Genomic DNA, 25,975 nt, shown 5'->3' on the forward strand with positions numbered 1-25,975 from the left:
CACAGGTTTTTGTTTAAACATAAGTTTTCCGTTCATTTAGGTAAATAACAAGGAGTGGCCAAGGAGGTGATTACTGGATCCCAGTAGGAATATATTTCATAAGAAATGATCAAACTGTGTTCTAAAGTGGCTGCCCCATTTGCATTCCCACCAGAAATAAATCAGAGTTCCTGCTATTTCCCATCCTCACCAGCCTTTGGTGTTGTGTTTTGGAGAAGCCATTCTAATAGGGATGCAGTAGTAACTTACTATTGTTTCAATCTGTAATTCCCTACGTCGGACATCTTTCCATATACTTACAGGCCATCTACCTTCAGTGAAGGGTCTGTTCAAGTCTTTTAATTTGCTAGAGGGGCTCAAGAACTCAGATAAATATTTTACTGGATTACTGGTTTATTAAAAGAGGAAATAAGTCAGGAATAGCCAGACAGAAGAGACACATTAAGGCAAGGGATGTGGAAAGGGGCAAGGAGATTCCACTCAGGCCACATCAACTGGAGAGCCCTCTGAACCCTTTACTTTTGTGTTTTCCTGCAGGCATGATCGATTAAATCACTCTCCGCTGGCAATCTTTCAATATCTAACTCTTCTCCTCTCCCACCTTAAGGTCAAGGGGTAGGACTAAAAGTTGTAACCCTCTAATCATAGGTTGGCTCCACCAGCAATCAGCCCCCCTCGGGTGTTTTCTAAAAGTCACCTTATTAGCATAACAAAAGACACTTAGGGCCCTCAACACTTGGGAAATGGGGTCATCTGAATGACTAAATATGTATTTCTTACAAATCACAGTATCATTAAATGTTATTATTGATTCAATTTCTTTAAAATGTAGGCCTATTCAGATTCCATATTTCTTCTGTGAGTTTGGCAAATTGTATTTTTAAATTGTATTGGTCCATTTCATCTAGGTTACCAGATTTTGGGGTAGGAAATTGATGTAGCATTCCCATATCATGCTTTTAATGACCACAGGTTATATAGCGATATCCCTTTTTTCATTATTGGTATTAGTATTATGTTCCTTCTCTCTTCTTTTCTTATTTAGTCTAGCTAAAGTCTTATAGATTTTATTGATCTTTTCAAAGAAGCTTTTAGTTTTGTTGATATTCTCTATTGATTTTCTATTTTTGATTTCACTGATTTCTGATCTAAATTTTTATTTCTTTTCTTCTCCTTACTTTGGATTTAATTTGCTCTTCCTTTTCTAGTTTTCCAAAGTAGAAGTTCAGAAGATTAAATTTAGATCTTCCTTCTTTTCTAGTATAAATTTCCTCTAAGCACTGCTTTTGCTGCATCCCATAAGTTATGTTGTCGTGTTTTCAATCTCATTTAGTTCAAAATGCTATTTTTCTTTGATCCATGTGTTATTTAGAAGACTGTTGCTTAGTCTCATGTGTTGGAGAGGATGTGGAGAAAGGGGAACCCTCTTACACTGTTGGTGGGAATGCAAGTTGGTGCAGCCTCTTTGGAGAACAGTGTGGAGATTCCTCAAGAAATTAAAAATAGAACTTCCCTAAACCCTGCAATTGCACTCCTGGGTATTTACCCCAAAGATACAGATGTCGTGAAAAGAAGGGCCATCTGTACCCCAATGTTTATAGAGCAATGGCCACGGTCGCCAAACTGTGGAAAGAACCAAGATGCCCTTCAACAGACGAATGGATAAGGAAGATGTGGTCCATATACACTATGGAGTATTATGCCTCCATCAGAAAGGATGAATACCCAACTTTTGTAGCAACATGGACGGGACTGGAAGAGATTATGCTGAGTGAAATAAGTCAAGCAGAGAGAGTCGATTATCATATGGTTTCACTTATTTGTGGAGCATAACAAATATCATGGAGGACAAGGGGTGTTAGAGAGGAGAAGGGAGTTGGGGTAAAATGGAAGGGGAGGTGAATCATAAGAGACTATGGACTCTGAAAAACAATCTGAGGGCTTTGAAGTGGTGGGGGGATGGGAGGTTGGGGTACCAGGTGGTGGGTATTATAGAGGGCACGGATTGCATGGAGCACTGGGTGTGGTGAAAAAATAATGAATACTGTTTTCCTGAAAATAAATAAACTGAAAAAATTAAAAAAAAAAAAAAAGACTGTTGCTTAGTCTCTAAGTATTTGGGGACCTTCAAGTTACATTTCTGTTATCAGTTTCTAGTTTAATTCTGCTGATGTCTGAGAGAAGACCCTATATTATTTCTATACTTTTAAGACATTGAGATATATTTTATGGCCCAAAATATGGTCTGTGAATGTTCCATGTGAGCTTGAGAAGAATGTGCAAGCAGCTGTTGCTGGAGGAAGGGTTCTATAGGTGCAAATCAGGTATAGATGACTGGAGATGCTATATAGTTCAACTTTGCTCTTCCTGATTCTGTCCGGCAGATCTGTTCAGTCTGACAGCAGTAAAGTCTCCAACTATAATAGTGTGCTCATCTGTTCTCCTTGCACTTTTATCAATTTTTGCCTCGTGTATTACAATACTCTGCTATTAAGGCACATACACATTAAGGACTATTATGTCTTTTTGGAGTACTGACCCTTTCATCACTATGTAATATCCCTCTTTACCCTTGCTCTGAATTCTGCTCTGTCTGAATTTAACATAGTTATACCGGCTTTTTTTTTTTTTTTTAAAGATTTTATTTATTTATTTGAGAGAGAGAGACAGTGAGAGAGAGCATGAGAGGGGAGAAGGTCAGAGAGCGAAGCAGACTCCCCATGGAGCTGGGAGCCTGATGTGGGACTCGATCCCGGGACTCCAGGATCACGCCCTGAGCCGGAGGCAGTCGTCCAACCAACTGAGCCACCCAGGCTTCTTTTAATCAGTGTTAGCATGGTGTGTCTTTCTTCATCACTTTACTCTTAATCCATATACGTCTTAACTTTTAATTTGAGTTATTTGTAGACAACATATAGTTGGGCCTCTGTCTTTTTATTAGTGCATTAGAGCACTGATGTTCAGGGTAATTATTGATACACTTGGATTAGTATCTACCCCATTTTTACTGTTTCAGTTTGTCCCTGTTTTTGTCTTCCACACTTTTCCTTTCTTTTGTGGTTTCAACTGAGCACTTTATATGATCCATATTTTTTCTTCTTCCTTAGCATATCAATTATGTCTCATTTAAATTTTTTGTGGGTGATTATCCTAGACATTATAATATAGATTTACAAGTAATCCAAGTCTACTTTCGAATTAACACCATATCGCTTCTCAGGTAGTGCAGACACCTTATAATAACCAAACATCCCTGAGTCCTCTTCCCATCCTTTGTATCACTGCTGTCACTCATCTCCCTTACACATCAGCAACACAGCTCATGTGTATGTCTTATGTGCGTATGTATATATATGTGATTAAAGCATACGTCATTGGGGCACCGGGTGGCTCAGTCAGTTAAGCATCTGCCTTTAGCTCAGGTCATGATCCCAGGGTCCTGGGATCAAGCCCCACATTGGGCTCCCTGCTCGGCGGGAGACATGCTTCTCGCTCTTCCTGATACTCCCCCTGCTTGTGTTCTCTCTCTCTCTCTCTAATAAATAAATGAAATCTTAAAAAAAAAAAAAGGCATACATAATCAAATCCATTATTGTGTTTTTGTTTCAAACAAACTGTTCAAACTGTTAACAAGGTCACAATTAAGAAAAATGAAAGGTTTTATTTTACCTCTACTCATACGTTCTCCAATACTCTTCCTTTGTTTATGCAGATCTGAGCTTTGGATCTATTATCACTTACCTTCTCTGAAAAACTTCTTTTAACATTTGTTGTAAAGCAGGTCTACTGGCAACAAATTTCCAAATTTTTGTTTGTCTGAGAAAGTCTTCATTTCTCTTTCACTCATGAAAGATAATTTCACAGAGTATGGATTTCTTGGCTGGTATTTTATTTCTCTGAACACTAAATATTTCATTCATTCTCTTCTTGGTTTCATGGTTTCTGAGAAGTTGAATCTGATTTTTATACTTGTTCCTCTGGTTTTTGTTTTTTGGGGTTTTTTTTCCAAGATTTTCTTTCTTTCTTTCTTTTTTTTTTTTTAGTTTGAATATGATTTTCCTAGGTATAGTTTTGTTGTTTTGTTTTTTGTTTTTTGCATTTAACATGTTTCATATTTCCTGGGTTTCCTGGGTCTGTGATTTGCTGTCTGACATTAATTTGGGGAAATCCTAAGTCACTGCTTCAACTGTCGCTTCTGTTGCTTTCTCTTCTTGTTTTGGTATTTCCAGTAGGTGCATGACACACCTTTTCAGTTGTCCCACAGCTCTTGGATATTCTATTCTGCTTTTTATTTCCCCATTCTTCTTTCTCTTTTCTTTTCAGATCTGGAAATCCCTACTGTCATATCTTCAAGCTAAGAAATTCTTTCCTCAGCCCTAACAAGTCTACTAATGAGCTCACTACAGGCATTCGTCATTTGCTAGTGTTTCTGGTCTCTAGCATTTCTTTTTGATTCTTCTTAGAATTTCAATCTCTCTGCTTAAACTATCCATCTGTCCTTGTATGTTGTCAATTTTTTTAAATTAAATATTTAGCATATTAATCATAGTTTCTTCAAATTCTTGGTCTGATAATTCCAATGTTCTCTGCTCTAAAAGGTTGTGATAATTAGCCTCGTGACCTCACTTCTCTTAGAGATCTAAGAAGAGTGGTTGATTTTTCAGTTTGTTCAGCTTTTTATCATTTTAGGCCAGAGTGAAGACTTCTTAGCTCCTCTGCCAGACTAGAAACTCTAAGTCCCTCTGCTATGTATTAAAAATAAATAAGTTACCTCAAAATCCATTTTGTCAATGTATTTCTACTTTAATTATCAGTATACTTTGATTAACCACTTTTTAAAATTTACTACTTTTTAATTTCCAAGTGTAGAGAATATAAAAATTTCAATATTGTCATATAATTTGGTATGACCTTGCTTCTAAGCAGCTTTCACAAGTCTTACAAACTTAATTCCTTTTTAAATTCAGAGTTGAATAATTTGTCCAAACCAGCCATCAAAGTAATAAGCAGGATAAAACAAAATGGCAATTTACTGTAAAGATCTATGATTTTGAATAAAATTTGAAAAAAATGTACATCATTAAATATATCAATACTATTGCATTTCTAAATCTTAATTAGGTATTTAAACGGGCAGTACTGGGCCACCTGGGCTCAGTCATTAAGCATCTGCCTTCAGCTCAAGTCATGATCCCAGGGTCTTGTGATCGAGTCCTGCAAGGAGCCCCCTGTGCAGAGGGGAGTCTGCTTCTCCCTCTGCCCCTCTCCCCTGTTCATGCTCGCACTCTCTCTCTCAAGGAAAAATTAATAAAATCTTTTAAAAATATAAAAAATATTTTAAAAATAAAAAAATAAATGGGCAATATTTGAAATTTCCACATTATTTTTCAAAAGTATTATTAAAAACATATGTAACATGATGTAGCTTTTATTCAGTGATGTTTGTAATTGCTAAGGAGAAAAAAGAAACATCTGGAACATTTTGTTATTTTTGTAGTCAGCATAAATGGTTACATAACTAATGATCCTGCATTACTAAAAATGGAAAATGTTCAACTGCAGGTATATTCCAAAATATATGCCTTTTTAAAAACATAAATCCTAAAAAAACATGTCACATATTTGGTAAATAAGCATATATTAACTGAATGTAACAGTTAATTATAGATTTCAGATAAATATTATTTACTTTTTTGTATCCTTACTTTAGAATAGGTTGCATTTTTAGGTGAATGATTTAAGAATTTCCACATCCATTCTAAGGATTTGTTGCTTCAGAAAAATATAATCTTACTGGCCCAGAAACAACATGCACACTTTAAAGACGAAGTACTAAGCCCCTGTGGTACACTGAATAATGGAGAGTTACAAAAGCTTCAGAAAGAAAGTCTGAGCATTGTGTCACCCCACATATAAGTTACAGTGTTAGGAGCCTGGCAACAGCCTACTTGCAAAGACAATTTTTTGCAAACTCAATTTTTTGTTTCAATCTCATACAAAGCACAACACATACATTATAATTATAGTAAAGATGCTGTTCACATTAAGTATACAAAATTCTTTAAAAAACAAATGGTAAGAGTATATTTATATTAGATTTGTATAATATTAAAGTTCACTTCTGAATATGCAAAAAAATGTTGATATGAAATAATCACAATGAACTTTAAAATACAGCTAGAGTTACAACACTGCCAAATGCAAAATTGTAAAACTAAGCTAAAATCAAGCTCATATGTATGTGTCCATGTATCTATAGACATATATACCTATGCCATAAATATTAATTATATCAAAATAATGCTATCCTAATTTTGTACTAAAGATCAAACTCACACTTGTATGTGGTTTTTCAAATACTGCATTTCTAAATTACAACTTTAACTAAAAAATCCAACTTATCTTTTCCTGTGAACTTTAAAAGAATACTCTATTCCCACCAACAGTGTAAGAGGGTTCCCCTTTTCTTGCATCTTCGCCAACATCTGTTGCACACTGAGTTACTGCTCTACTTCATGTAAAATGTACTAACCCCACAACCATACTTTCATTCACCCCATACAGTCCTTTGTACTATTATCAAATATGTTGTATCTATGGACATTATAAATCCCATGCTTCAATGTTATAACTTTGCTTTTAAATAAATTAGGAGAAAAAAATTTCTATTGAAGAATTTGCTATGTTGAATGCTGATGATTACATGGGACATATATGCACATACACATCATCTGAAAAATACATGCCATACTTTTAGAAGAAATAGAAGTCCATATTCATGTGCCAGTTTTCATTATTTAGAATAGTATCTTTCATTCTCATCTGAATCTATGTAAGAACTGACTAAAACTTGAGAAGCTCAACCTCACAAAGACAACAATATTATAATTTCAGGGTTGAACTGTATCTATATATAGTAACAGCTTCTTCTGTAATAGGTCTCAGCCAGGAGTTCATTTATAAAGGCCGATGGTAGTATCATAGGGCAGACTGGAGTCATGATGGAAAACAAGATTCTGAATGCCCATCATCTTTACGAACTACCCTTAGTCACTAAAGGAACACCCAATTTTAGTGAAAAGCATTTCAGCAACTTAGTATGCCCTCCCATTGAGAAATACATGGGTTATAATTGAAAAAAACACCCTTTGGTTCAACATCAAAAATGCATTTACCATTACATTTAAAGTGCACACACAAAACACAAACACAGGGTCCTGGCACTGCAGTGTGTGTGTGGTCCAGTGGGACTTATTAAACTCATAAGCTGGAATATTTCCATCACTGACGGATAAGATTGAAATTCAGAATGACAAGCTACCCACTGGTTCTCAGTCTGTTCTCTGAGAACACTTCAGGGTCCCTAACACGATGATTATTCTCCGGAGAGAATAATCAGCTATTAACCGGCTGCAGAGATGTTTACCAGCTTGTTTTAGAATTGGGGAGAAAATTTTTTTTTTTAGGAAAAGCCCAAAGGCAGGAAGCTTTAAACTGCTGAGGAATTACAATTAAAAAGATAGGAGAAAGGAAGTAAAATACTGAGAAAATGTCTTTCATGGATGTGTGGAGGGGGGACCCCGTGGAAGTAAGGCAGGAGAGAAACACACCGCTTCCTATCTTTGGTATTGTTTGCCGTCTGACTCGACAGGGAGGAAAGCTGCAGACACTGCAGGAAGATACTCTGGCTCTTGGTTCCACTCATTAATAAAAAGAAAAGTCCAGCTGTGTAAGAAAAGAAAAATCCACAAAGTGCTTTCATTTAAATAATAAAGAAATCTTCCATTCAAAACGTGAAAATAATAAAAACGACATGGTATTATTTTATGCTAAATCCATTTTGATTAGGTGCACTTTTAAATAGCAGTTTTCTACTCTTGCAATAATAGATCAGAACAGCTATTTTCAAAATACTATACAAAAGTTGCCATGGTAACAATGCAAATCTTTTTTAACATAATTAATTGCCTAAAAATTCATCAGATAGAACATGGCACCTTTCTTCAGAAAATTTTTGCACTTTCTTTTACAATATTAATGTAATATATAGTATTATCATACACATCTTCTACTTCATTAAATGTTTTTATGTAAAATGACTATTAAAAGTATTGCTGTTTTTATACGGTAATCTCATTAACAAGAATCTATATTATATTTCAAGCCTGAAGACAATCTGAAAATATTAAGAATTCGTGAAACAAGGACAGAAAAAAAAAACCTTTTCATCAATGTACGATTATGACTATATTTATATATTATCTTCTTACCTCTGCTTTGGAATCTACCAAGTATCTTATTTACCCTCAAAATATTTCAATGCAAAAGTGTCTGCAACATAAATTACAAAGAAATACAGCTGCATGCGCAGTAAGCAGAAAAACCCACAGAAAATCATAATCACAACATAAATATATCTTACTCTTTGTAGTCCTTCATACCAATCATCTTGCTCAAACCAATTTGAAATGTAAGTCATCCAAGCCATAGAACGTTTCTACTTTAATCAAGGCAATTGGAAAGTCGGCATCAGAATAGTCAGCACCTAAAGTAACAATAATGGGTTTCAACCAAACAGCTTTACCAAAATCTGCCTTGTGAAATGTTGTTCAGTACATGAAGCTAGAAGCCCACAAACATTTCAGCTGAAACAGTTTTAATAATTTACAAATAATAGCATCCATAAATATAATGCTAAACCAGAAAATGTAAGCCTATACTCAAATAGGAAAGAAATATCAAATAATCATTACACTGTATAGCACCAGCAAATGCTTTAGCAAACATTAGGCTTTTGGTTTTCATTCTAAAAAAACATATTTGATTCAACTGTTGTAAGAAATAGACAAATTACATCTAAAAGTTACCAAGTTACAAAAAAGGAATCCAGAGAAACCACAAAGCAACAGGGGGCAGGAAAGTAGTTATATTTTCAACCTTAGGAGTTGGAGATAAAACCAGAAGAAAGCTTCTAGGTTAAAGGTGTACAACAACACGGCCAAGTCTGTATTTCTGTTTGCTTCCATCTCTGCACTTGAGAGTTAAATCATTTTACGGTTAGCTGATTGCTAATAACCTAAGGGCCTCAAAAAGTTTGGAGACCCCACATCACTGAGTAGAGGGCTAATATGTTCCACAGAGAATCAAAATCACATGAATTTGGCTTCTTTTTCATTTTACTCACTGCTGGAAGATACTATTTACTAGCCACGCTAAGTAAGAGACTTCCTGGTACCCTGAAGGATACGTGGACTTCAAATTATCCTCTAAGGTTCAGAAGGTTCACCCAACATAGAGCAGTGAGCTCTGACCTTTCCCTCCTTAAACACATCAAACCATGACACCTCCGTGGAGAAAAAAGGAAAGAAGAGATAGAGTGGGGGAGGGGGGCTAAGAAAAAGAAAAAGAAAATGTTTGGGTAATTTGAGTGTCTCATTCTTCGTATCCTAAACTAAGATAGCATTTGTTCCGCTATAACAAAGGTACACTTCTAGGCTAGGATGTTGAAAGCACCACCATGGCTGACTGAAAACAGCCTTATTTCTAAAAATTTATCAGATGGAACATGGCACTCTTCTTCAAACTAATTCTTCTCTCTTTTTTTCCAGAAATAGTTTCCAGTATCTGCTTGAAGCCTCAGGTCAAAATGTTTGGGAACAGGCTCTCACTTCCACAGGAAGTTGTAGGGCTGACATAATCTCTAGTTATATTTGTTTATATCTGAAGGACTTCCTGATTCTGGACCCTTTCAACCACCTGGGAACACTCTTCACTTCCTCCCGCATTCCCCATCTCAGTGACTATCGTGATGCTCGAGAGGGTGACCTGAGATAAGAGCAAGCCATCTCCACCTCCTCCGTCACCTTCCCCTCCCTGTTCCACTATATTCATCACCAAGTCTTCTCAAACGAACTTTAAAATATCTCTTCAAAAAGCCCTTCTCTCCATCTCTCATGTCAATGTTTTAGTGAAACCTCTCATCATGTCTTGGATGAACAAATAAAATAGTTCCTTCACTCATACCCCTGCTGGCACTGCTATTCCTGAACATGTTCTGTACCATCGCCACTTTGTGCCTGTTGGTTTCTAAATGCTTTTGCCTGAGCTCTCCTTCCCCTTTTGCTGTGAATAATGAGATCTGCCACTTTTTTGGTCCTCTAAGACACAATTTAAAAATGCTCCTTCTTTGAAGACTCTCAAATGCACCGAATTCCTCATCTGCTTGCATTTACATATCTGCAAGGATTAGATACTGATTACTTGCGTAGATACAAACTATGAGTTCCCTAAGGCAGAGGAACTTGCCTTATTTGTCTTTGTATAGAAAATACAAAATGTTTGTTTGGTGAATTGACACTCACAGCCCTAGAAGTCTGCCAACTAATGGCAGTTCACATGAAGTAAACTTACGTATTTCTGAAATCTGGAAAGGGTCTAAAGAAAGGTATCCAAGTGACAGCAACATACTCACCAGCAAATGAAATGGACTACTATTCAATTCTTTATAGGGAAATGGCTAATCAAATCATTTAAGACATTTAAGCATAAAATTAAATGCCAACTTGAATTGGTAAAATTATTTTATAATCATATCAGGTACAAGAATATTTATTATATCATTTTAAATACAATGTATTTAAAGTGAATACCTTGTTCCAAGGGCACACAATAGTTCGATGCTTTATTTTGTGATATTTTTCCATGAGCACTATTTACCATATTTATAAGAATTAAGAAAAGTAAAATATCTCATGTAATCCCAGATGAAATACTACCTTGCATAAGGATACATACTTCCAGATGGTAGTCAGATGTTTTGAGGATCTGAGAATGAATGGAATCTGGTTCATTTAGTGTAAGAACAACAGTTTTCAACTCACACATCTGCCTGATGGGTTAGGACTGTCTGGAGGGCAGAGCTAAGGCCTGTAGCTAACCTCAGAGGGGAAGTATGTCATGATCACTGAGCAGTAACTGAGGCAGGAAGAAGACAGTCACAGTGGCACTTAGTCCATAGATTTTTTTTATCTGGGCATTAGTTCATGGGGTCTAATTGACTAATTTTTGCTAAAATCACAAATTTAACTTAATTCAGAGTCAGAAAGTTCTTACTACCTCTATGACTAGTGATGGAAGGAAACAGTAATCAAAGGGACACGTCAGGTTAAAGAAAATAAAGAGAATGAAGTAAATATTGTATATTGTCAGAAAACTTCCTGCAGGCATTCACATCCAAACACACAAGTAATCTGAAGTTTGATTATCAGTTCTGACTTTTGTATATCTCTCTCTGTATCTATCTGTTTGCCATGACCCTGTCATAGGCAGACTATAAACCACCGCCTATTGCCTTTGGACTTGCCTTGTGACTTGTTTTTCTCAGTGATAACGTGGGCAGAAGTCAGATTATTACAGTTCTAAGCTCTGGTTAAAGGGCCTATTTCCATTCATACCCTTGTGCCTCAGCCATCAATGCAAGAACATTCCAGGGCTACCCTGCTGGTCCAAGAAGGACAAGAGACACCAGGAGAAGAGCTGCCACAGATCTAGGTGAGAAGCAGAACCACTCGGCCCAGCCAAACCTGTTATAAAACCCTAGTATTATACTTGTGAGCATGGTAAATGGTTAATGTTGTATTTTGCTGGGTTTTGGAGTGGCTGATAACAAAATGTATTTGTGGCAATAGCTAACTGACACATTACCTCTTGAGTACAGGACAAGAGGCACTCTCCAAGGAGATCAGTTGATGAAATCAACATTCTCTCCTTACCTACATGAGGAAATTGGGGTCTACTGACAGTAGGAAATAAGCAAGATTTATTGAGTTATGCTTATGTCCTTAGAAAAACAGTTTTAAAAGATAGGATTTTTTAAATGAATCAAATATAGCAAGACATATTTATATAAGGAATCTGAGTTATCTCACATTCTTTTTCAAATTCTAAAAATCATTGAGAAACAGTTGAGTTTTTCTTAAGAGAAAAGTAATCAGCACATTTTGTATGATCCATTCATGTGCATGTGATGTTCCCATTTTGCGAGGACTCTCTCTGTTCAGAAGTGCTTTGTGATTCTTTAAAATTAGACAGAATGGTGAGGACCAAGTAGGAGATATAGCAATTTTAAGTAAAGTAGGGCCTGCTCTCTTTCTGAGAAGCTGGTCATATCGGGCAGTCATCAACATCCTACTATAAATATGGGGATTAAAATCAAGATGCAGGGACGCCTGGGTGGCTCAGCGGGTTAAGCCTCTGCCTTCAGCTCAGGTCATGATCCCAAGGTCCTGGGATCGAGCCCTGCATCAGGCTCTCTGCTCGACGGGGAGCCTGCGTCCTCCTCTCTCTCTCTGCCTGCCTCTCTGCCTGCTTGTGATCTCTGTCTGTCAAATTTTTAAAAAATGATAATAATAATAATAATAAATAAATAAATAAATAAAATCAAGACTCATGTCAGCAGTCCCTGATCTAAAAATGAAAGTACTGTTAAGTTCTCTGGTTGTGATTTTATGTGAACCTAATTGTGCCACATCCTGAAATGTTTATTTCTGCTTTCTTCTGCCTATGTTGATAATGTTTTCTTTCACTCATGCCTGTTTAAAATCCTAAACAGAGTAAAATGACATGTTCTACCTATCCTAATGTTTGAGCTCTGTGATGTCTATTTTGATTCTACATTTAGATTTTTCCATCCAGTTTTACCTGATATCTTAGACCAAGATACTGGCATCATCCTCTGAAATTGTGTTTGCAAGCCATCTTTTCTGTACGTAATTCATCCCTTACCTACTGTACTCTTACCTACTGTACTATCTGCAGTTCCTACACTCTCTTAGTCAGTCCCCATCTCTGCTGTCTTAGGAGACAGAAATCATAGTTTAAGCTTCCTAACAGACTAAGTAAACATGTGAGATAAGCACAGGCCATTGCTTAGTCCAACAGGGTGGAATGAAGTATAAAATAAATGGCATTGCTCACAATTCCTCTCTTTCATTTGCCTCTATCTGCCCTGCCTAAAGTCATGGTAGGATAGGTTAGGGGAGAGGATGGGGTTAGAAAGACTCAGGGTATGCACACGGGCCTCGTGTAAGGGCCTCAAGATGACCGTGATCGGGGACCGTCCGTCTGCTCTCCTTACTATGAACAGATACTCTTGAGGCATCTGTCAGTGAAGGGCAGATGACAGAAGCATTACATCAGACAATCTGGGGGAGCCGGCCATCCCAACCAGATTACAATTCTACATAAAAATGTCAAGAGGAAGTCTGAGTTAGACAGCAGACACAAAGCTTACCCCGTGTGCTTACCTGGTGTGCTCCGAAACCTCAGAATGATTCTATAAACTGAAAAGACTGCTATTTACAAGACCCTGGCTTCCAGCAACGGCAGAAAAGTATGTACAGACACACACACACACACACACACACATACTTGCATGCTTATCGCATATGTATACACACCTCTCTAATTCTATTACGCACAACTAGAAAATCTGGATAAAAATATGTAAAATCTCAAACCAAAAAAGGACCCCAAGAAAAGTTCAAAGGGTCTAGCCAGGCACTTTTTCTTTGGTAGTAGTGGCAGGGTGAGGGGTGGGGGGCAGGGAATTCTACTTATTCCCCAATAAGATCTGCCTATAAAAGTAGTAGCTAAAATACTGAAAAGTTATGGAGAGCTTCAGTATTTCAGTACTGAGGGGAAAAAAAACTGGAATTCAGATGCTGACAAAGAAAGAAGTGATGTAACATTGGTGTCCTTTCAGTGAGAGCTACCTGGGTCTACATTTTAAGATGAAGACTGAAATAGAATGAGACTGTCCCTTACAAAGACTGAGGCTCAGCTTCAGATAAACTCAATGACAGGATTTGGTTGGTCTTCCCTACCCTACTGCTTTCTAAAATCAAAAGTATATGTTCTCTCTGGAGTAAGATAACATTAAATTTTCAGGCTGGAAAGCAGTCAAAGAAATTCCAGAGAGCAACAGGCCCCTCTCTGAAAAGCGAGAACACACTAATAGTTTCACCATTGACAAGGCAAGGGAGAAAGAGGTGATTGTCACAAAAGCAGGTAAGAAAACCAAATCAGATAAAATGTAAGTAATTCCCCAAAGGCCAAAGTGAACTAGAGCATCCGTTCAAGAATAACTAGATACAAGTTGGGTTTGCACTCAGTTGTGAGATCTTCTCCACGGGCCTCAACTGGGTACTTAGGAGAAAGACTGGGGGCAAATCAGACATGGTCCCCCTCAGTGGCTCAGACACGCAGGAAGCAACTGGGTGTAGAGAGCGGACGGGCATGAAACACTACATATGTGCATGACTCCTTCATACAAAACAAATCCTTCAACTCCTAGGAGAGAGAAAACAAACACCCTCACTGCCAGGGACAATGGGGGAAGAGAAAAAGCAAATCTTATCTGTCTCCAGGAAGAGACAGAAAATCCTCCTTCCTGACCCCAGGTACTTCTGGGAGAAGGGAAGAAGCAAAAGCTATCTGTCCCTGGGGGGTGGGCAGGAAGGCATCTCAGACTCCCAGCCTGTACCAAAACAAAGCACAGATCTGCCATTGATTGAGGAGATGCAAAAAAATGGTCTCCTACTCAACAACCACCATAAATACAAAGCATAGTTTGGCCGCCCCAGAAAAGGCTTGGGGAGGAAAAGACAAAAATCTCCTCAAAGAACCAGATTCCCCCAATCTGGGAGATAAAAACTGTAATACAGTCATACACTGGCATACAGTAATTAAAATGAACTATGCACAACAAAATGGATAAACCCTAAATGTATTAAGAATTCAAAGTCAAACATGAAAGTCAAACATACATATTGCATGATTCTATTTATAAAAAGCTTAAACACAAGCAAAACTAATCTACACTATTAGAAGTTATGAGAGAATTTTCTTCAGGCAGAAGGAAGTAGTGACAGGAAGCAGCCATGAGAGAGATTTCTAGAAAGCTAACAATCTTTCTTTTATGCTAATTATGCTAATGAGCACATTTTGCTGGTACAAAACACTAAACTGCACATTTCTGCTGTCAGGTATATAATCTAAATTTTAAAAATTACACACTAAGAATCCACAGCAGTGTTTTCTAATACTAACACAATTAAAAGGGGGAAAAACCCAAAATGAACTTGTCCATAGACAGATACCGTATAATTGGATTCTGTTTGCTAATTTCACTTGGACACTTTATTTCTTAGACTTTTCAGCCTCACTTGCCACTCCCAGCCATCATATTTCGGGACACATTAGCTTAAGTCTCTCTCTCTCTGAGATATGGCACTAATACTTCTTAATCCATAAAGTATTTTCAAAAGCAGTGACAGGGACAAGCAGATGAGGAAGATGGACACAAAGAATGATCTCACAGCAAGAAATGAGGAAAAACTCATCTACCTTGAGAAGCTGAAGGGGACCAAGGTGGACTACATTAGGATGCGTGTTTGGCGATCCAAAAGGAATACTAAGAGGGAATGTGATGATTGCCATGACAGTCCAAGTGGTACCATGAATGTCACGTCCACGACACACCCTCTCACCCCTCAATTTCTGTTATCCCTCCAGGAATGTGCACCTGAGCAGATCTCCACAAGCACATTCCAACATGCCTAAAGAGATCCGGAGAGTCAGAGAGTTCCAACCCAAGCATTTCATGCTTCACCAGACCTTCCAAGCATTAAACAACCACATCCAAAGAACCATCTGAAAACTCAAATTTCAAAATAATCTCAAAGCTCACCCTTGAACACATCAGTACTGCTCACAGTCCTCCCAACTTTTAGTGATTCTAATCATTCATAATGAAGTGATAAATCATATAGTATACTTCTCTTTAGCTTAGGTCACTTGGTGTTTTGAATGTGTAGTTATAAACAAAATAGATGAAAGCGTAGTATTTTTAATCAGAGAAGAGAATATATACAAAATTAAAATAAAATGGACAGTCTAAGACTGAATGACACCATATCTGAAATTCGGATCTCAGTGGACGAGTTTATTGATAGACTGAATACAGCAGAAGTCAGTATCAGTGCAGTGGTATCAGTAACTAGCACATGGCAAAACTAATAGAGAAAAGAAAGAGTGAATAAAACAGAGAACAAGAAGGAGACAGGATATGCTGAAAAGTTACACATAGATGGAATGGGAGTCTCCAAAGGGGAGGAAACATAACAGAACCAATACTCAAAGAGAAAAAGAATGAGAAATTTCCAAAATTGATTTTAAAAAATCAAGTTCCTAGAGATCACCAAATCCTGAGCAGGGTAAGTTAAAGCAGAACTACATCTAGGTATACCACAGTTAAGATGCTGAAAACGATGGCCAAAGAAAAAAATCTTTGACATGGTCACAATATTGCCAAAGATCAATCAAAATAACATAAGTCAAAAGATAATGGAATGACATTTTTAAAGTTAGGAGGGAAAAAAAATAACCACACACCGAGAATGCTACTAGGCTACTAGAATGCATCCAGTGAAAATACAGCTGGAGGCAAAATTATGATCTTTTCATACACACAAAAACTAGGGAATTTATTACCAGCAGGCTGGAACTAGAAAAACATTAAAGGGAGTTCTTCAAGCAGGAGGAACATAGTCCCAGGCAGAAAGATGAAAATGCTGGCAGTAAGTAAGATCATCAGAAAGAGGAAATATGTGGTTAAATAGAAGTAGATACTAACTATACAATAATTGCAATGTCTTCTGAAGTTTAAAATATTTGTAACATTAACATATGCAAACAGTAACACAAAACGTTAGAGCAGACTAAATGGAGTTAGGATCCATGAAGAGGTAAAAGTAATCACTTCTATTAAATGGTTAAAAGTTAAAGTTACATGTTAGAATTTCCAGTATAATTACAAAAAAAAAAAAGTATTAAGTGAATCGAAGGAAAATGTAATTGGTACAAAATTTGTGAAGAAGAAAACAGAAGTTTGTACATGTAAATCAAATTATAACACCCATACACCAAATGAGAAATGGATTAAAGTTACAAGTAAAAGTAAAATTGGCAATCTCCACTAGAAAACTCAACTACATACGCTTTATAGGAGTCACACTTTACTGGCAAGTTATAGGATGGCTGAAAGTCAAAAACAGTAAATTATTCACTAGAAAATTATTAATCAAATGAAAGCTCTTCTAGTTGTATACATAAAAAATAAATTTTAAGGCAAGAAATATTACTAGAGAGACAGAGGGATGTTACTGAAGAATAAAGGGGATCTGACTAAATGATACGACGGTTCTGAAACTGCTCCCGCATGACAGGACGTGCAAACGTATGAAGTGAGAATGGCAGAATTGAAGGAGAAATATACAGATCTATAATCACAATGGGAAACTTGAAGTAATAAATCTCAATATCTGCTAGAAGAGGAAATCCTGTAGAAGTGTGAAGGACCCGAACATAGTCAATAAAATCGGCCCAACTGACGTATACAGACTACTGTACCTAACAATGACAGAGTTGCCATTCTTTCCAAAGATAAACCACGTGCTGAAGCTTAAGGAAAACCTCGCCAAACTCCTAAATATTGGGATTCTTTGAGTATATTTTCTGGTCACAATGGAATGAAGTCTGAGATTAATAAAAGAAAGATGAGTAGATAATCCATGGCTGTCTGGCAATTAAATAATGCATTTCTAAATAATCCTTGGTTCAGAGAGATAAAAATGGAAGTTAGAAAATATTTAACATTAGATGGCAAAGCCACACAAATACAAATTTGTGTGTTATAGCTAAAGCAATGCTTGGAGGTGAAGGGTTTATATTTTTCTAACAGAAAATGGGAAAGGAGTAACTCAAATTTTTACCCAGAAATTCAAAGATTTAACTTTCTATCTCAAAAAGCCATGAAAAAATTTAAAAATGCAGGAAAAGGAAATAACTCTGCAAAGAGGAGAAAGCATATTTATATTTACAAACATATAGTAGAGAAAATCTTCTAAAACAAATGCTGGTTCCCTTAGGCCAACTTTTAAAAGACTTATCAAGAAAAAAAAAAACAGAAAAAGTAAAAATATCAATAAGTAAAAATATCAATATCAGGAATGAAAAAAAGACATCACTGTAGGAAATACTGACAACCAAAAAAGAGTAAGAGACTATTATGAACACATGTGCAGCAATATAATAGATAAACTTGAATGAATGGATAGATTCTCCAAAAAACACAAATTACCGAAGTTGATGAAAGAATGAGAAAATCTAAGAAGCAGGAATATGAGTCTACAATTAAAACTTTCCCACAGACTATCTCTCAGGCCCAGATGGCTTCACTGGCAAATTTTTGCAAATATTTACAGAAAATCTTTTACACAAACTCTTTGAGAATATAGTAAAAGGAATCACTTATTAATTTTTTACACCCTGCCAAAACCTAAAAAAGATTTTAAAAGAGAGGGAATTACAGAGCAATCTCTCTCAGAAATTAAATATAAAAATCCCAAACAAAAGAGTAAAAACATAACATGTTAATGGATAATAAGATTTACTACTATAAAGATGTAAATTGCCTCAAAATTAGTCTACAGATTCAATACAGTCACAATCAAAATTCCAGCATGTGGGGTGCCTGAGTGGCTCAGTGCGTTAAGCCTCTGCCTTCAGCTCAGGTCAGGATCTCAGGGTCCTGGGATAGAGCCCTGCATCAGGCTCTCTGCTCAGTGGGAAGCCTGCTTCCATGCCCCACCCCCCACCCCAGCCTCTGCCTACTTGTGATCTCTGTCAAATAAATAAATAAAATCTTAAAAAAAAAAATCCCAGCATGTTTTGTTTTGCATGAGTGTTGTGTAAATTAACAAGATAATTCTAAAATTTACATGGATATGTAAATGGCCAAGAAAAGTCAAGGCAGTGTTGAGTAAGGCTGAAGGTTTACACTATTAGCTAACAACACTTCTTATAAAGCTATCATAATTAAGACAGTGTGGTATTGACGTAAGGCTACAAAAACTCACAAATGGAGCACAGTATGTCCAGAATAAAGCCCTTCATATGCTGTTAACTGATGATGAAGGGGACAGTGCTGTACACTGAAGAAAAACAGACCTTTCAATAACTGCTGGTTGACTGAATACCCTTATGGGAAAACATACCAAAATCTTCACCCCAATTTTATATAATTCAAAAAAAATCCACTCATACCAGAGAGTTTGGAAATCTAAATATGTAAGGTAAAACAATAAAGATTTCAAAGAAAACTAATGAGAATATATTGTCTTTGGAGTAGAAAAAAGTTTACTAAACAGGATACACCAAAAAAAAATAAATAAATAAACCAACCACAAAGAGGAAAAATTGACATAGCTGATTACATTAAAGTTACAAACATATTCATCAAGACATCATTAAAAGAGTGAAAAGTAGGGACACCTGGGTGGCTCAGTAGGTTAAAGCCTCTGCCTTCAGCTCAGGTCATGATCTCAGGGTCCTGGGATCGAGCCCCGCATGGGTTCTCTGCTCGGCGGGGAGCCTGCTTCCCCCTCTCTCTCTGCCTGCCTCCCCCTCTCCCTCTGCCTGCCTCTCTGCCTACTTGTGATCTCTCTATCAAATAAATAAATAAAATCTTTAAAAAAAAAAGAAAGTAAAAGTAAGCCAGAGAGCGGGAGAAAATATTAACAATACATATATTTTAATAAACTGATCTACCACTAAAAAACAAAAACAAAAAAAGACTGGCAAGCCAATAGAAAAATGAACATAAGACTTTGGACAAAAGACAAAAGAACTTCATAATCACAAAAAGAGGGCAATGAACATATGAAAATTGTCCATTATTACTGCAGGTTAAAACCACAAAGAGATACTGCTACATTTCCAATAGAAGGGCTAAAATGCACAATAGCACAGGTTGGCAAGGCTGCGGAATAATTGAAACTCATATGCTGCTCCTGGGAATGTAAATTTAAACAAACAATCTGAATAACTCATTGGCAGGATCCTCTAAGGCTGTGAACAAATATATACCATATGACCCAGCCTTTCACTCCCAAGTGTTAGCCAACAGCAATGGGTATTATGGGTATCTATGGTCACCAAAGACCTGTATTATAATGTTCAGAGCACCTCTATCACAGGACCAAAGTGGAAACGGCTCAGGTCTATGGTAACAGCAGAATGGATAAATAACTGGTGTATTCGTACAATGGAAGGGGTTGCAATGATGAGAATGAATGGCAACAGCTCCAGGCAACCTGTATAGACGAGTCTCACAAACACAATGCTGATTGAAATGAGCTAGACACAAAGATAATGTTATGATCAAATTACTCCGTTTACATAAAGCACAAAAACAGACAATATTCACCTATTCTGCAAGAGGTCAGGACAGAGGTTAACCTTGGTGGAGGTTGTGAATGATGGTAACATTCTGTTTATCCTTACAAATATCTATAATCTAAAAAAAATTCAGAGAAGAATTGTCTCTGGATGATAGGCTTCTTTGAATCCTAGTTATCACAGCCAGAAAGTTCTTTTTAATGAATCCTCATATCCTGAAAGTTTGACCAAGGTTCCTAACTGGAATCTCTAAATTGATCTAGTCTAAAAATAAAAAACGACTTGCACTACAGCAATTTAAGAGGTCTAAAATGTCCAGTACATGTTACGGTGTATCGTAAATAAAATATTTTAGTTTTTTAGACTACCTAATGGAATTCCAGGTTAACTGCTATATACTAATTTGATTTTCTAAGAAAACCTATTTTGAGCAGTTTCTTAAATATACTATATTTCTAAGATACATAAATGTGGTCTCTGTCATAATTCAAAGAAAAACATTTCCCGTTTTTATGAAAGTGATTCTTTTTATGAAAGTGGACACAGCAGGAAGAGTATTATCAACTGTTCAAAATATCTATATTTTTAGATAAGACTGTATTTCTCTGTATATACGTCATCTTTGCCTTTGCGATTTCATAACACCTAGAACAAAAAATAAATGAATTCAAAATGTCCTTGGAAAAACATCTCATAAAATGCAGATGAACTGCTATTAGAGAAAATTTTTTGAGAAAGAGAAGAAAGTGTATTACTAAACTCTATTTGCCCAGATTCTGGACGGTGAAATGCACCCGGTATGCACTGTCTACCTGAAGAGCAGGGGTGTGCCGTCTGCAGCCCACCCTTTGCCCCCACCTGTATCTGAATGATGAAGGCAGAAGCTCCAGGAGGTACCCTCCTTCATCAATGGGGGTTCCCCTCAAGGAACAGCGCAGCAGTGGACCTCTGGAAACGAGAGCTAGACCTCTGAAAGCCTCTTGGACTTCATACCTCCAGCCTTTTTTCTTTTTCAGGTGTGAAAGAAACAGACTGCTATCTTGCTTAAGCCCCCATGAGTTTGTGTTTCTTTATTCCATTTAAACAAACCTTGGGTAGGCTCTTAGCCTGTATCATTCCAAAGTCATATTTTAGAAAGAAGAATTCATTAATAATGTCAATTGGTTATAACTTCTTAATTGTCTTTAAGTAGAAGTAACTCCCAGGCTTTCATCAGCACAGGCATGTCCTATGATTAAAATTCAGTCACTACTGTCCACTCTGCTACAACAGGCAGAGCTGGAGTTGCCCTATTTTCCTGCACCGAATGTATCTCTGGGCAACCACCTCATACTCAACGAAAAGAATCTCTATCCATGTGTATCTGCTGTATCACGTTATTCCATTCGTTTCAGCAAATAGTGAGGGGGTGTTTATCATAACTAGGCACTAATGCTGGTTACAAAAGATGCAAAGGTGAACAAGAAACAAACAGGGACAAGAAAGCCCTGCTTCAAGAGGCTACAGCATCAGGAGAGCCAGACACAGCCCAGTCACTGCCTGTTGTCTAACCAACAACATTCCCACCCATCTCCTCCCCTGCCCACAGAAACCCAGAATACTCACGTGCAGGTGAGGACCAGGCTTCTCCTATTGCTAGGAGGTGAATGATGCTGGTCTAAACCAGTCGTACTAACATCATCCCCCGGATAATCACTGCTAAGTGTGGGCATGTGACTCAATTTCAGCGGATGAAATGTAAGTAGCGTTCTCTGATGTCCTTCTCCCCCTGCCGCTTTGGACCTGACACTGACGTGCTGCTGTTGCTGCAGGAGCTATCTTGAATCCATGACATAAAGGCCAAGAAAACTCCAGAAATGTTGCAATGCTAACACTGTGATGCACCATCTTCTAGAACTAGAACCATCTAGTTCTACATTTTTTAAAATCTCTCTTGAAGTCACTGGTTTTCTGTTATTTACATTTCACTTCTTTTCTGAGACACAAATAAATGTATGAGATAATTTTCAGTAGCTGCTTTTTTTTTTAATAGATTTTATTTATTTATTTGACAGAGAGAGACACAGCAAAAGAGGGAACACAAGCAGAGGGAATGGAAGAGGGAGAAACAGGGCTCCTGCAGAGCAGGGAGCCCCACACGGGGCTCGATCCCAGGACCCTGGGGATCATGACCTGAGCAAAGGCAGACATTTAATGACTGCGCCACCCAGACGCCCCAGTAGCTGCTTTAATAGAGAATGAGCAAGGGTTTAGAGGAGTGAAAAGACAAATCTACTTTAAGTGCTTAATAAGGCTGTCCAAAAAGAGAGAGAGAAGGGGAGAGAGAGATGTGAACTTTCATGCAAAAATTGTTTTTCTATGCCTAAAGAATCATGGTACCTGAGGAAAATAGTGACTTGTCTGCCGGACAAGAAGGCAAAGATACGTTGATAGAAAATCATGTAGATCGAGGTAAGGACTGTGGATTTTATTTTCCATGGGACAGGGAGTCCTTGAAGCAGTTTAAGCATGGTGATAATGCTATCAGATTTCCCGATTTACAAATATTACCCCGGCACTCAGAGTAGAAGACTCGTGGGCAACAGGGCAGCATAACATACAGAAGTAGGTGACAAACGATGAGGCTGAACTGTTAGCCTGTGGGAAGTGAGCGCCAGGGAGGACCCCGGGAAGACTGTTTCTCAGCTGGCTGGCCAAAGGACAGAGGCTGTTAGGAGGGGGACAGGCCCCGGGTAAAGCTCTACTGAGATATACTGACTCTGAGTGTGTGCAGGACATGTGGGTAGCTCGGCCTCCAATAAAAGAAAGAAAGATCAGGAACCAAAAAATGAAAACCAGCTACAGGCAGGCATAGAGAGAACTTACATTACTGATAATTCATTCCTGGGTTCTATTCTTCTGATACTAATGCATTACTTAATTAATCTGCATTTCATTACCTACATATTATAAAGTCCACAACGATTAAAATGTAAGCATAGCTAGAGAGACAAATAGCTAAATATAAGTTTAATTAAAACTTGTTATACTTTCAAATTCCAACTGAGGAGTGTTGTCCTCCCAGGCTTCAAGGTTCAAAGCCCTATTTTGTTCACAGGCTCAGTCCGCCCGAAGTCGCCCGTGTTTTAGAGGCATAACAGGTGTTCCAGCATTTCTAGTGGCTTCCACAGTCTCTCGTGACTTCCCTTTAAACACGGCAGTGAACATCTGTTGTCTGCCTCCCCATCATCTTCCTTCCTTTCTTTCAGAAATAGCTCTGCAGTTTTGTCTGGTGACCCCCAAACATCTGCTTTGGTCCAGGTTTAAGGGGAAGCCCCGTCTGAACTCGAGCAGGTGGTTCCAATTTACACTAACCACTTCCTTGGCCGTGGTGATGGTTCAGTGACAGGAACACAGCTTAACTGTGTCTAAGCATGAAACGTAGGGCTTTTTAAGCACTACTCCATCCTCTGTCGACATGAGAGCCACAGTGAGCCTGAAATGAGAGCCAAGGCAATCATGGGGCTCTCATGAGAAGCGATCTAGAACCGCTGGGGGCTACTACCTAGAGAGTGAGAAAAAGCCAGCACAGGAGACGGACTGAGTCACAAGGAGAGTAAATGACACGTGCACGCTACCTAACTTTAGACTTTTAGTTACATGAATAGCAGTACCTGTGGCATTTTCTGTTGCTGAAATGGAAAGAATCCTAACTGGCTCCTATAAGATCATAGAAAACACACACACCAAAAAGCCTTCACAGCAGCGCTCAGAACAACGTCTCGCAACATTCCAAGGGGAAATCCCAGTATATACCAAAGTTCTCTAATTCTGTCTTAGGTACTAGTGTCCTAGTAGGTCATCCACGGTACTGTTAGAAAGTTAAAACGTCTTTCTCCCAAAAGTATGTCTAAATGAACACTACTGCTGCCTCACTAGCTGTCCCCCATTCAGAGAAACAAGATCTGCGTCACTCAGACGTTCCCCTGTGTCATGGGAGCCGGAGCGCTGCCTGTCATTCCCTTCACGCACTTCTTCGTGTCCGCTCCACTCCATCTACGACCTCTACTATTCCTACTCAGCAACTACAAAAACAAAAAACAAAACCCCCCCCCCCACAAAACCCAGCTACTAGAAAAGAAACATGGGACGTAAGAGAGTACCACTATACTCCGGGAAGTGTAACTCTTTAATTATATATTACAAATGGAAGGAAAAAGCACAGAAGTATTTGTATTTTTTAATGTATTTCCTCCATCCATTTAGTCGGGGTGGAGAGGAAAAAATTCCATCTCAGGACAAAAGAACCACACTAGGAAATGAAAAGCATGCTAGATGATGGCAATTAGGTCAGGATATCGACATAAGTTTTGTTTTTGTTGAGATTTTTATATTGATCAAATAGTGATGTAATCGATCCACTGTTCCAGAAGACAGAGACTGGGCTCGCAGCAATCTGCATCTTGTCTTTTGAGTCTCCTTTATGGGCATCCTCTCATTCAAGAATAAGAATGAGGATACTATCCGCTAAGATAAAAAGGCTCTGGGAGGAGATAATCAAAACAACGATCGACTAAAAGGCAAGAGCAGAAGAGAGATCCACATCAAAGAGCCCTAAAAGGCAGAATTCAAAAGAAAACAAAACAAAACTTGTATTAGTGATTTCAGAAAACAAGTAAAAAACCTCAAAAGCATTATGGGAAGGGATGCCTGGGTGGCTCAGTCGGCTAAGCATCTGCCTACACCTCAGGTCACGACCCCAGGGTCCTGGCATCGAGTCCCACACCAGGCTCCTTGCTCAGCGGGGAGTCTGCTTCTCCCTCTGCCTGCTGCTCCCCCTGCTTGTGCTTTCCCTCTCTGTCTGACATATTAATAAATTCTTTAAAAAAAAATTATGGGAAACAGAAAGATTTTTTTTAATTAGAGAGAAAAGAAAACATACCAGTATACAGGGGATGAAAACCCAAACTACATATTATAAACATGTTTAGAGATAACTCAAGCACAAGTAAAATAACAGAAATAAAAGCAACAACCCAATAAGTAGCCAAAGCAACATTACTTGAACTGAAAAAGACCCTGATTAGAGAGGAATCCTTATTAGGACCCTGAAAGTAGTCTTATTTCAAGCAAAATACATTTTTCAAAAAGATCCATACATAGGTATAAGGCAAATTCAGGAATTAATTTAGTTTTTTACAACCCTATGAGTATCTAAGTAGAATTCTTAAAAATGTTATGTACAAAAGCAGAGAATTCAGACTGACGTCATCTCTCACCACTGCTGAACACGTATCAGAGGTACAATAACTATGTTAAATTCAACTATGATGACTTCACTATTCTATAATTGACCAAAATATAATTTATGTGTGAAGGGAAAACAAAGAGAAAAACACTGTCATAGACACAAGAATTTAGAAGGCATTTACTCATGTAATATTCCTTTTAAAATCATTTGAATAAAAAAATACAGGCTTTTGAAAAAATGAATCAGAACAATTCAAATATAGACGTTCATGTAATTTAAAAATATATTAAGCAAAGAAACCTGAATACCTAAGTTATATGGTTAAAAAGTTATTAAAAAATAATTCAAAAGGGAAAAAAATTCCGAAGGAATTATTGAAAGAGAAGACCAATGATATAAAAGTTATAAAAAAAATTTAAAAATCTTGGTTTTCCCAAGTACTGAAAT

The 25,975-nt window shown here is 37.6% G+C and overlaps 1 protein-coding gene across 3 annotated transcripts in view; it reads right to left on the reverse strand.

Annotated features, from left to right (window-relative positions):
- WDR17 (WD repeat domain 17) overlaps positions 1–25,975 on the reverse strand; it is a 108,011-nt gene that overhangs the window by 71,954 nt on the left and 10,082 nt on the right. Inside the window, exons 1-2 of one of the 3 annotated variants that reach the window (XM_044225703.1) lie at positions 8,423–8,484; positions 7,611–7,725 (exon numbers count right to left, since the gene is read on the reverse strand). The exons of 1 other annotated variant lie outside the window; for it this stretch is intronic. Coding sequence is in view for 1 of the 2 variants with exons in the window: in XM_044225702.1 (XP_044081637.1) it covers positions 8,423–8,488 (66 nt within the window). In the remaining variant the exon portion in view is untranslated. Of the gene's footprint in view, positions 1–7,610; positions 7,726–8,422; positions 8,546–25,975 lie in introns of those variants that run through there. One more of the 3 variants, XM_044225702.1, reaches the window with a different exon arrangement.

Source organism: Neovison vison, chromosome 11 (assembly GCF_020171115.1).
Source record: "Neovison vison isolate M4711 chromosome 11, ASM_NN_V1, whole genome shotgun sequence".
Classification (NCBI taxonomy): Eukaryota; Metazoa; Chordata; class Mammalia; order Carnivora; family Mustelidae; genus Neogale; species Neogale vison.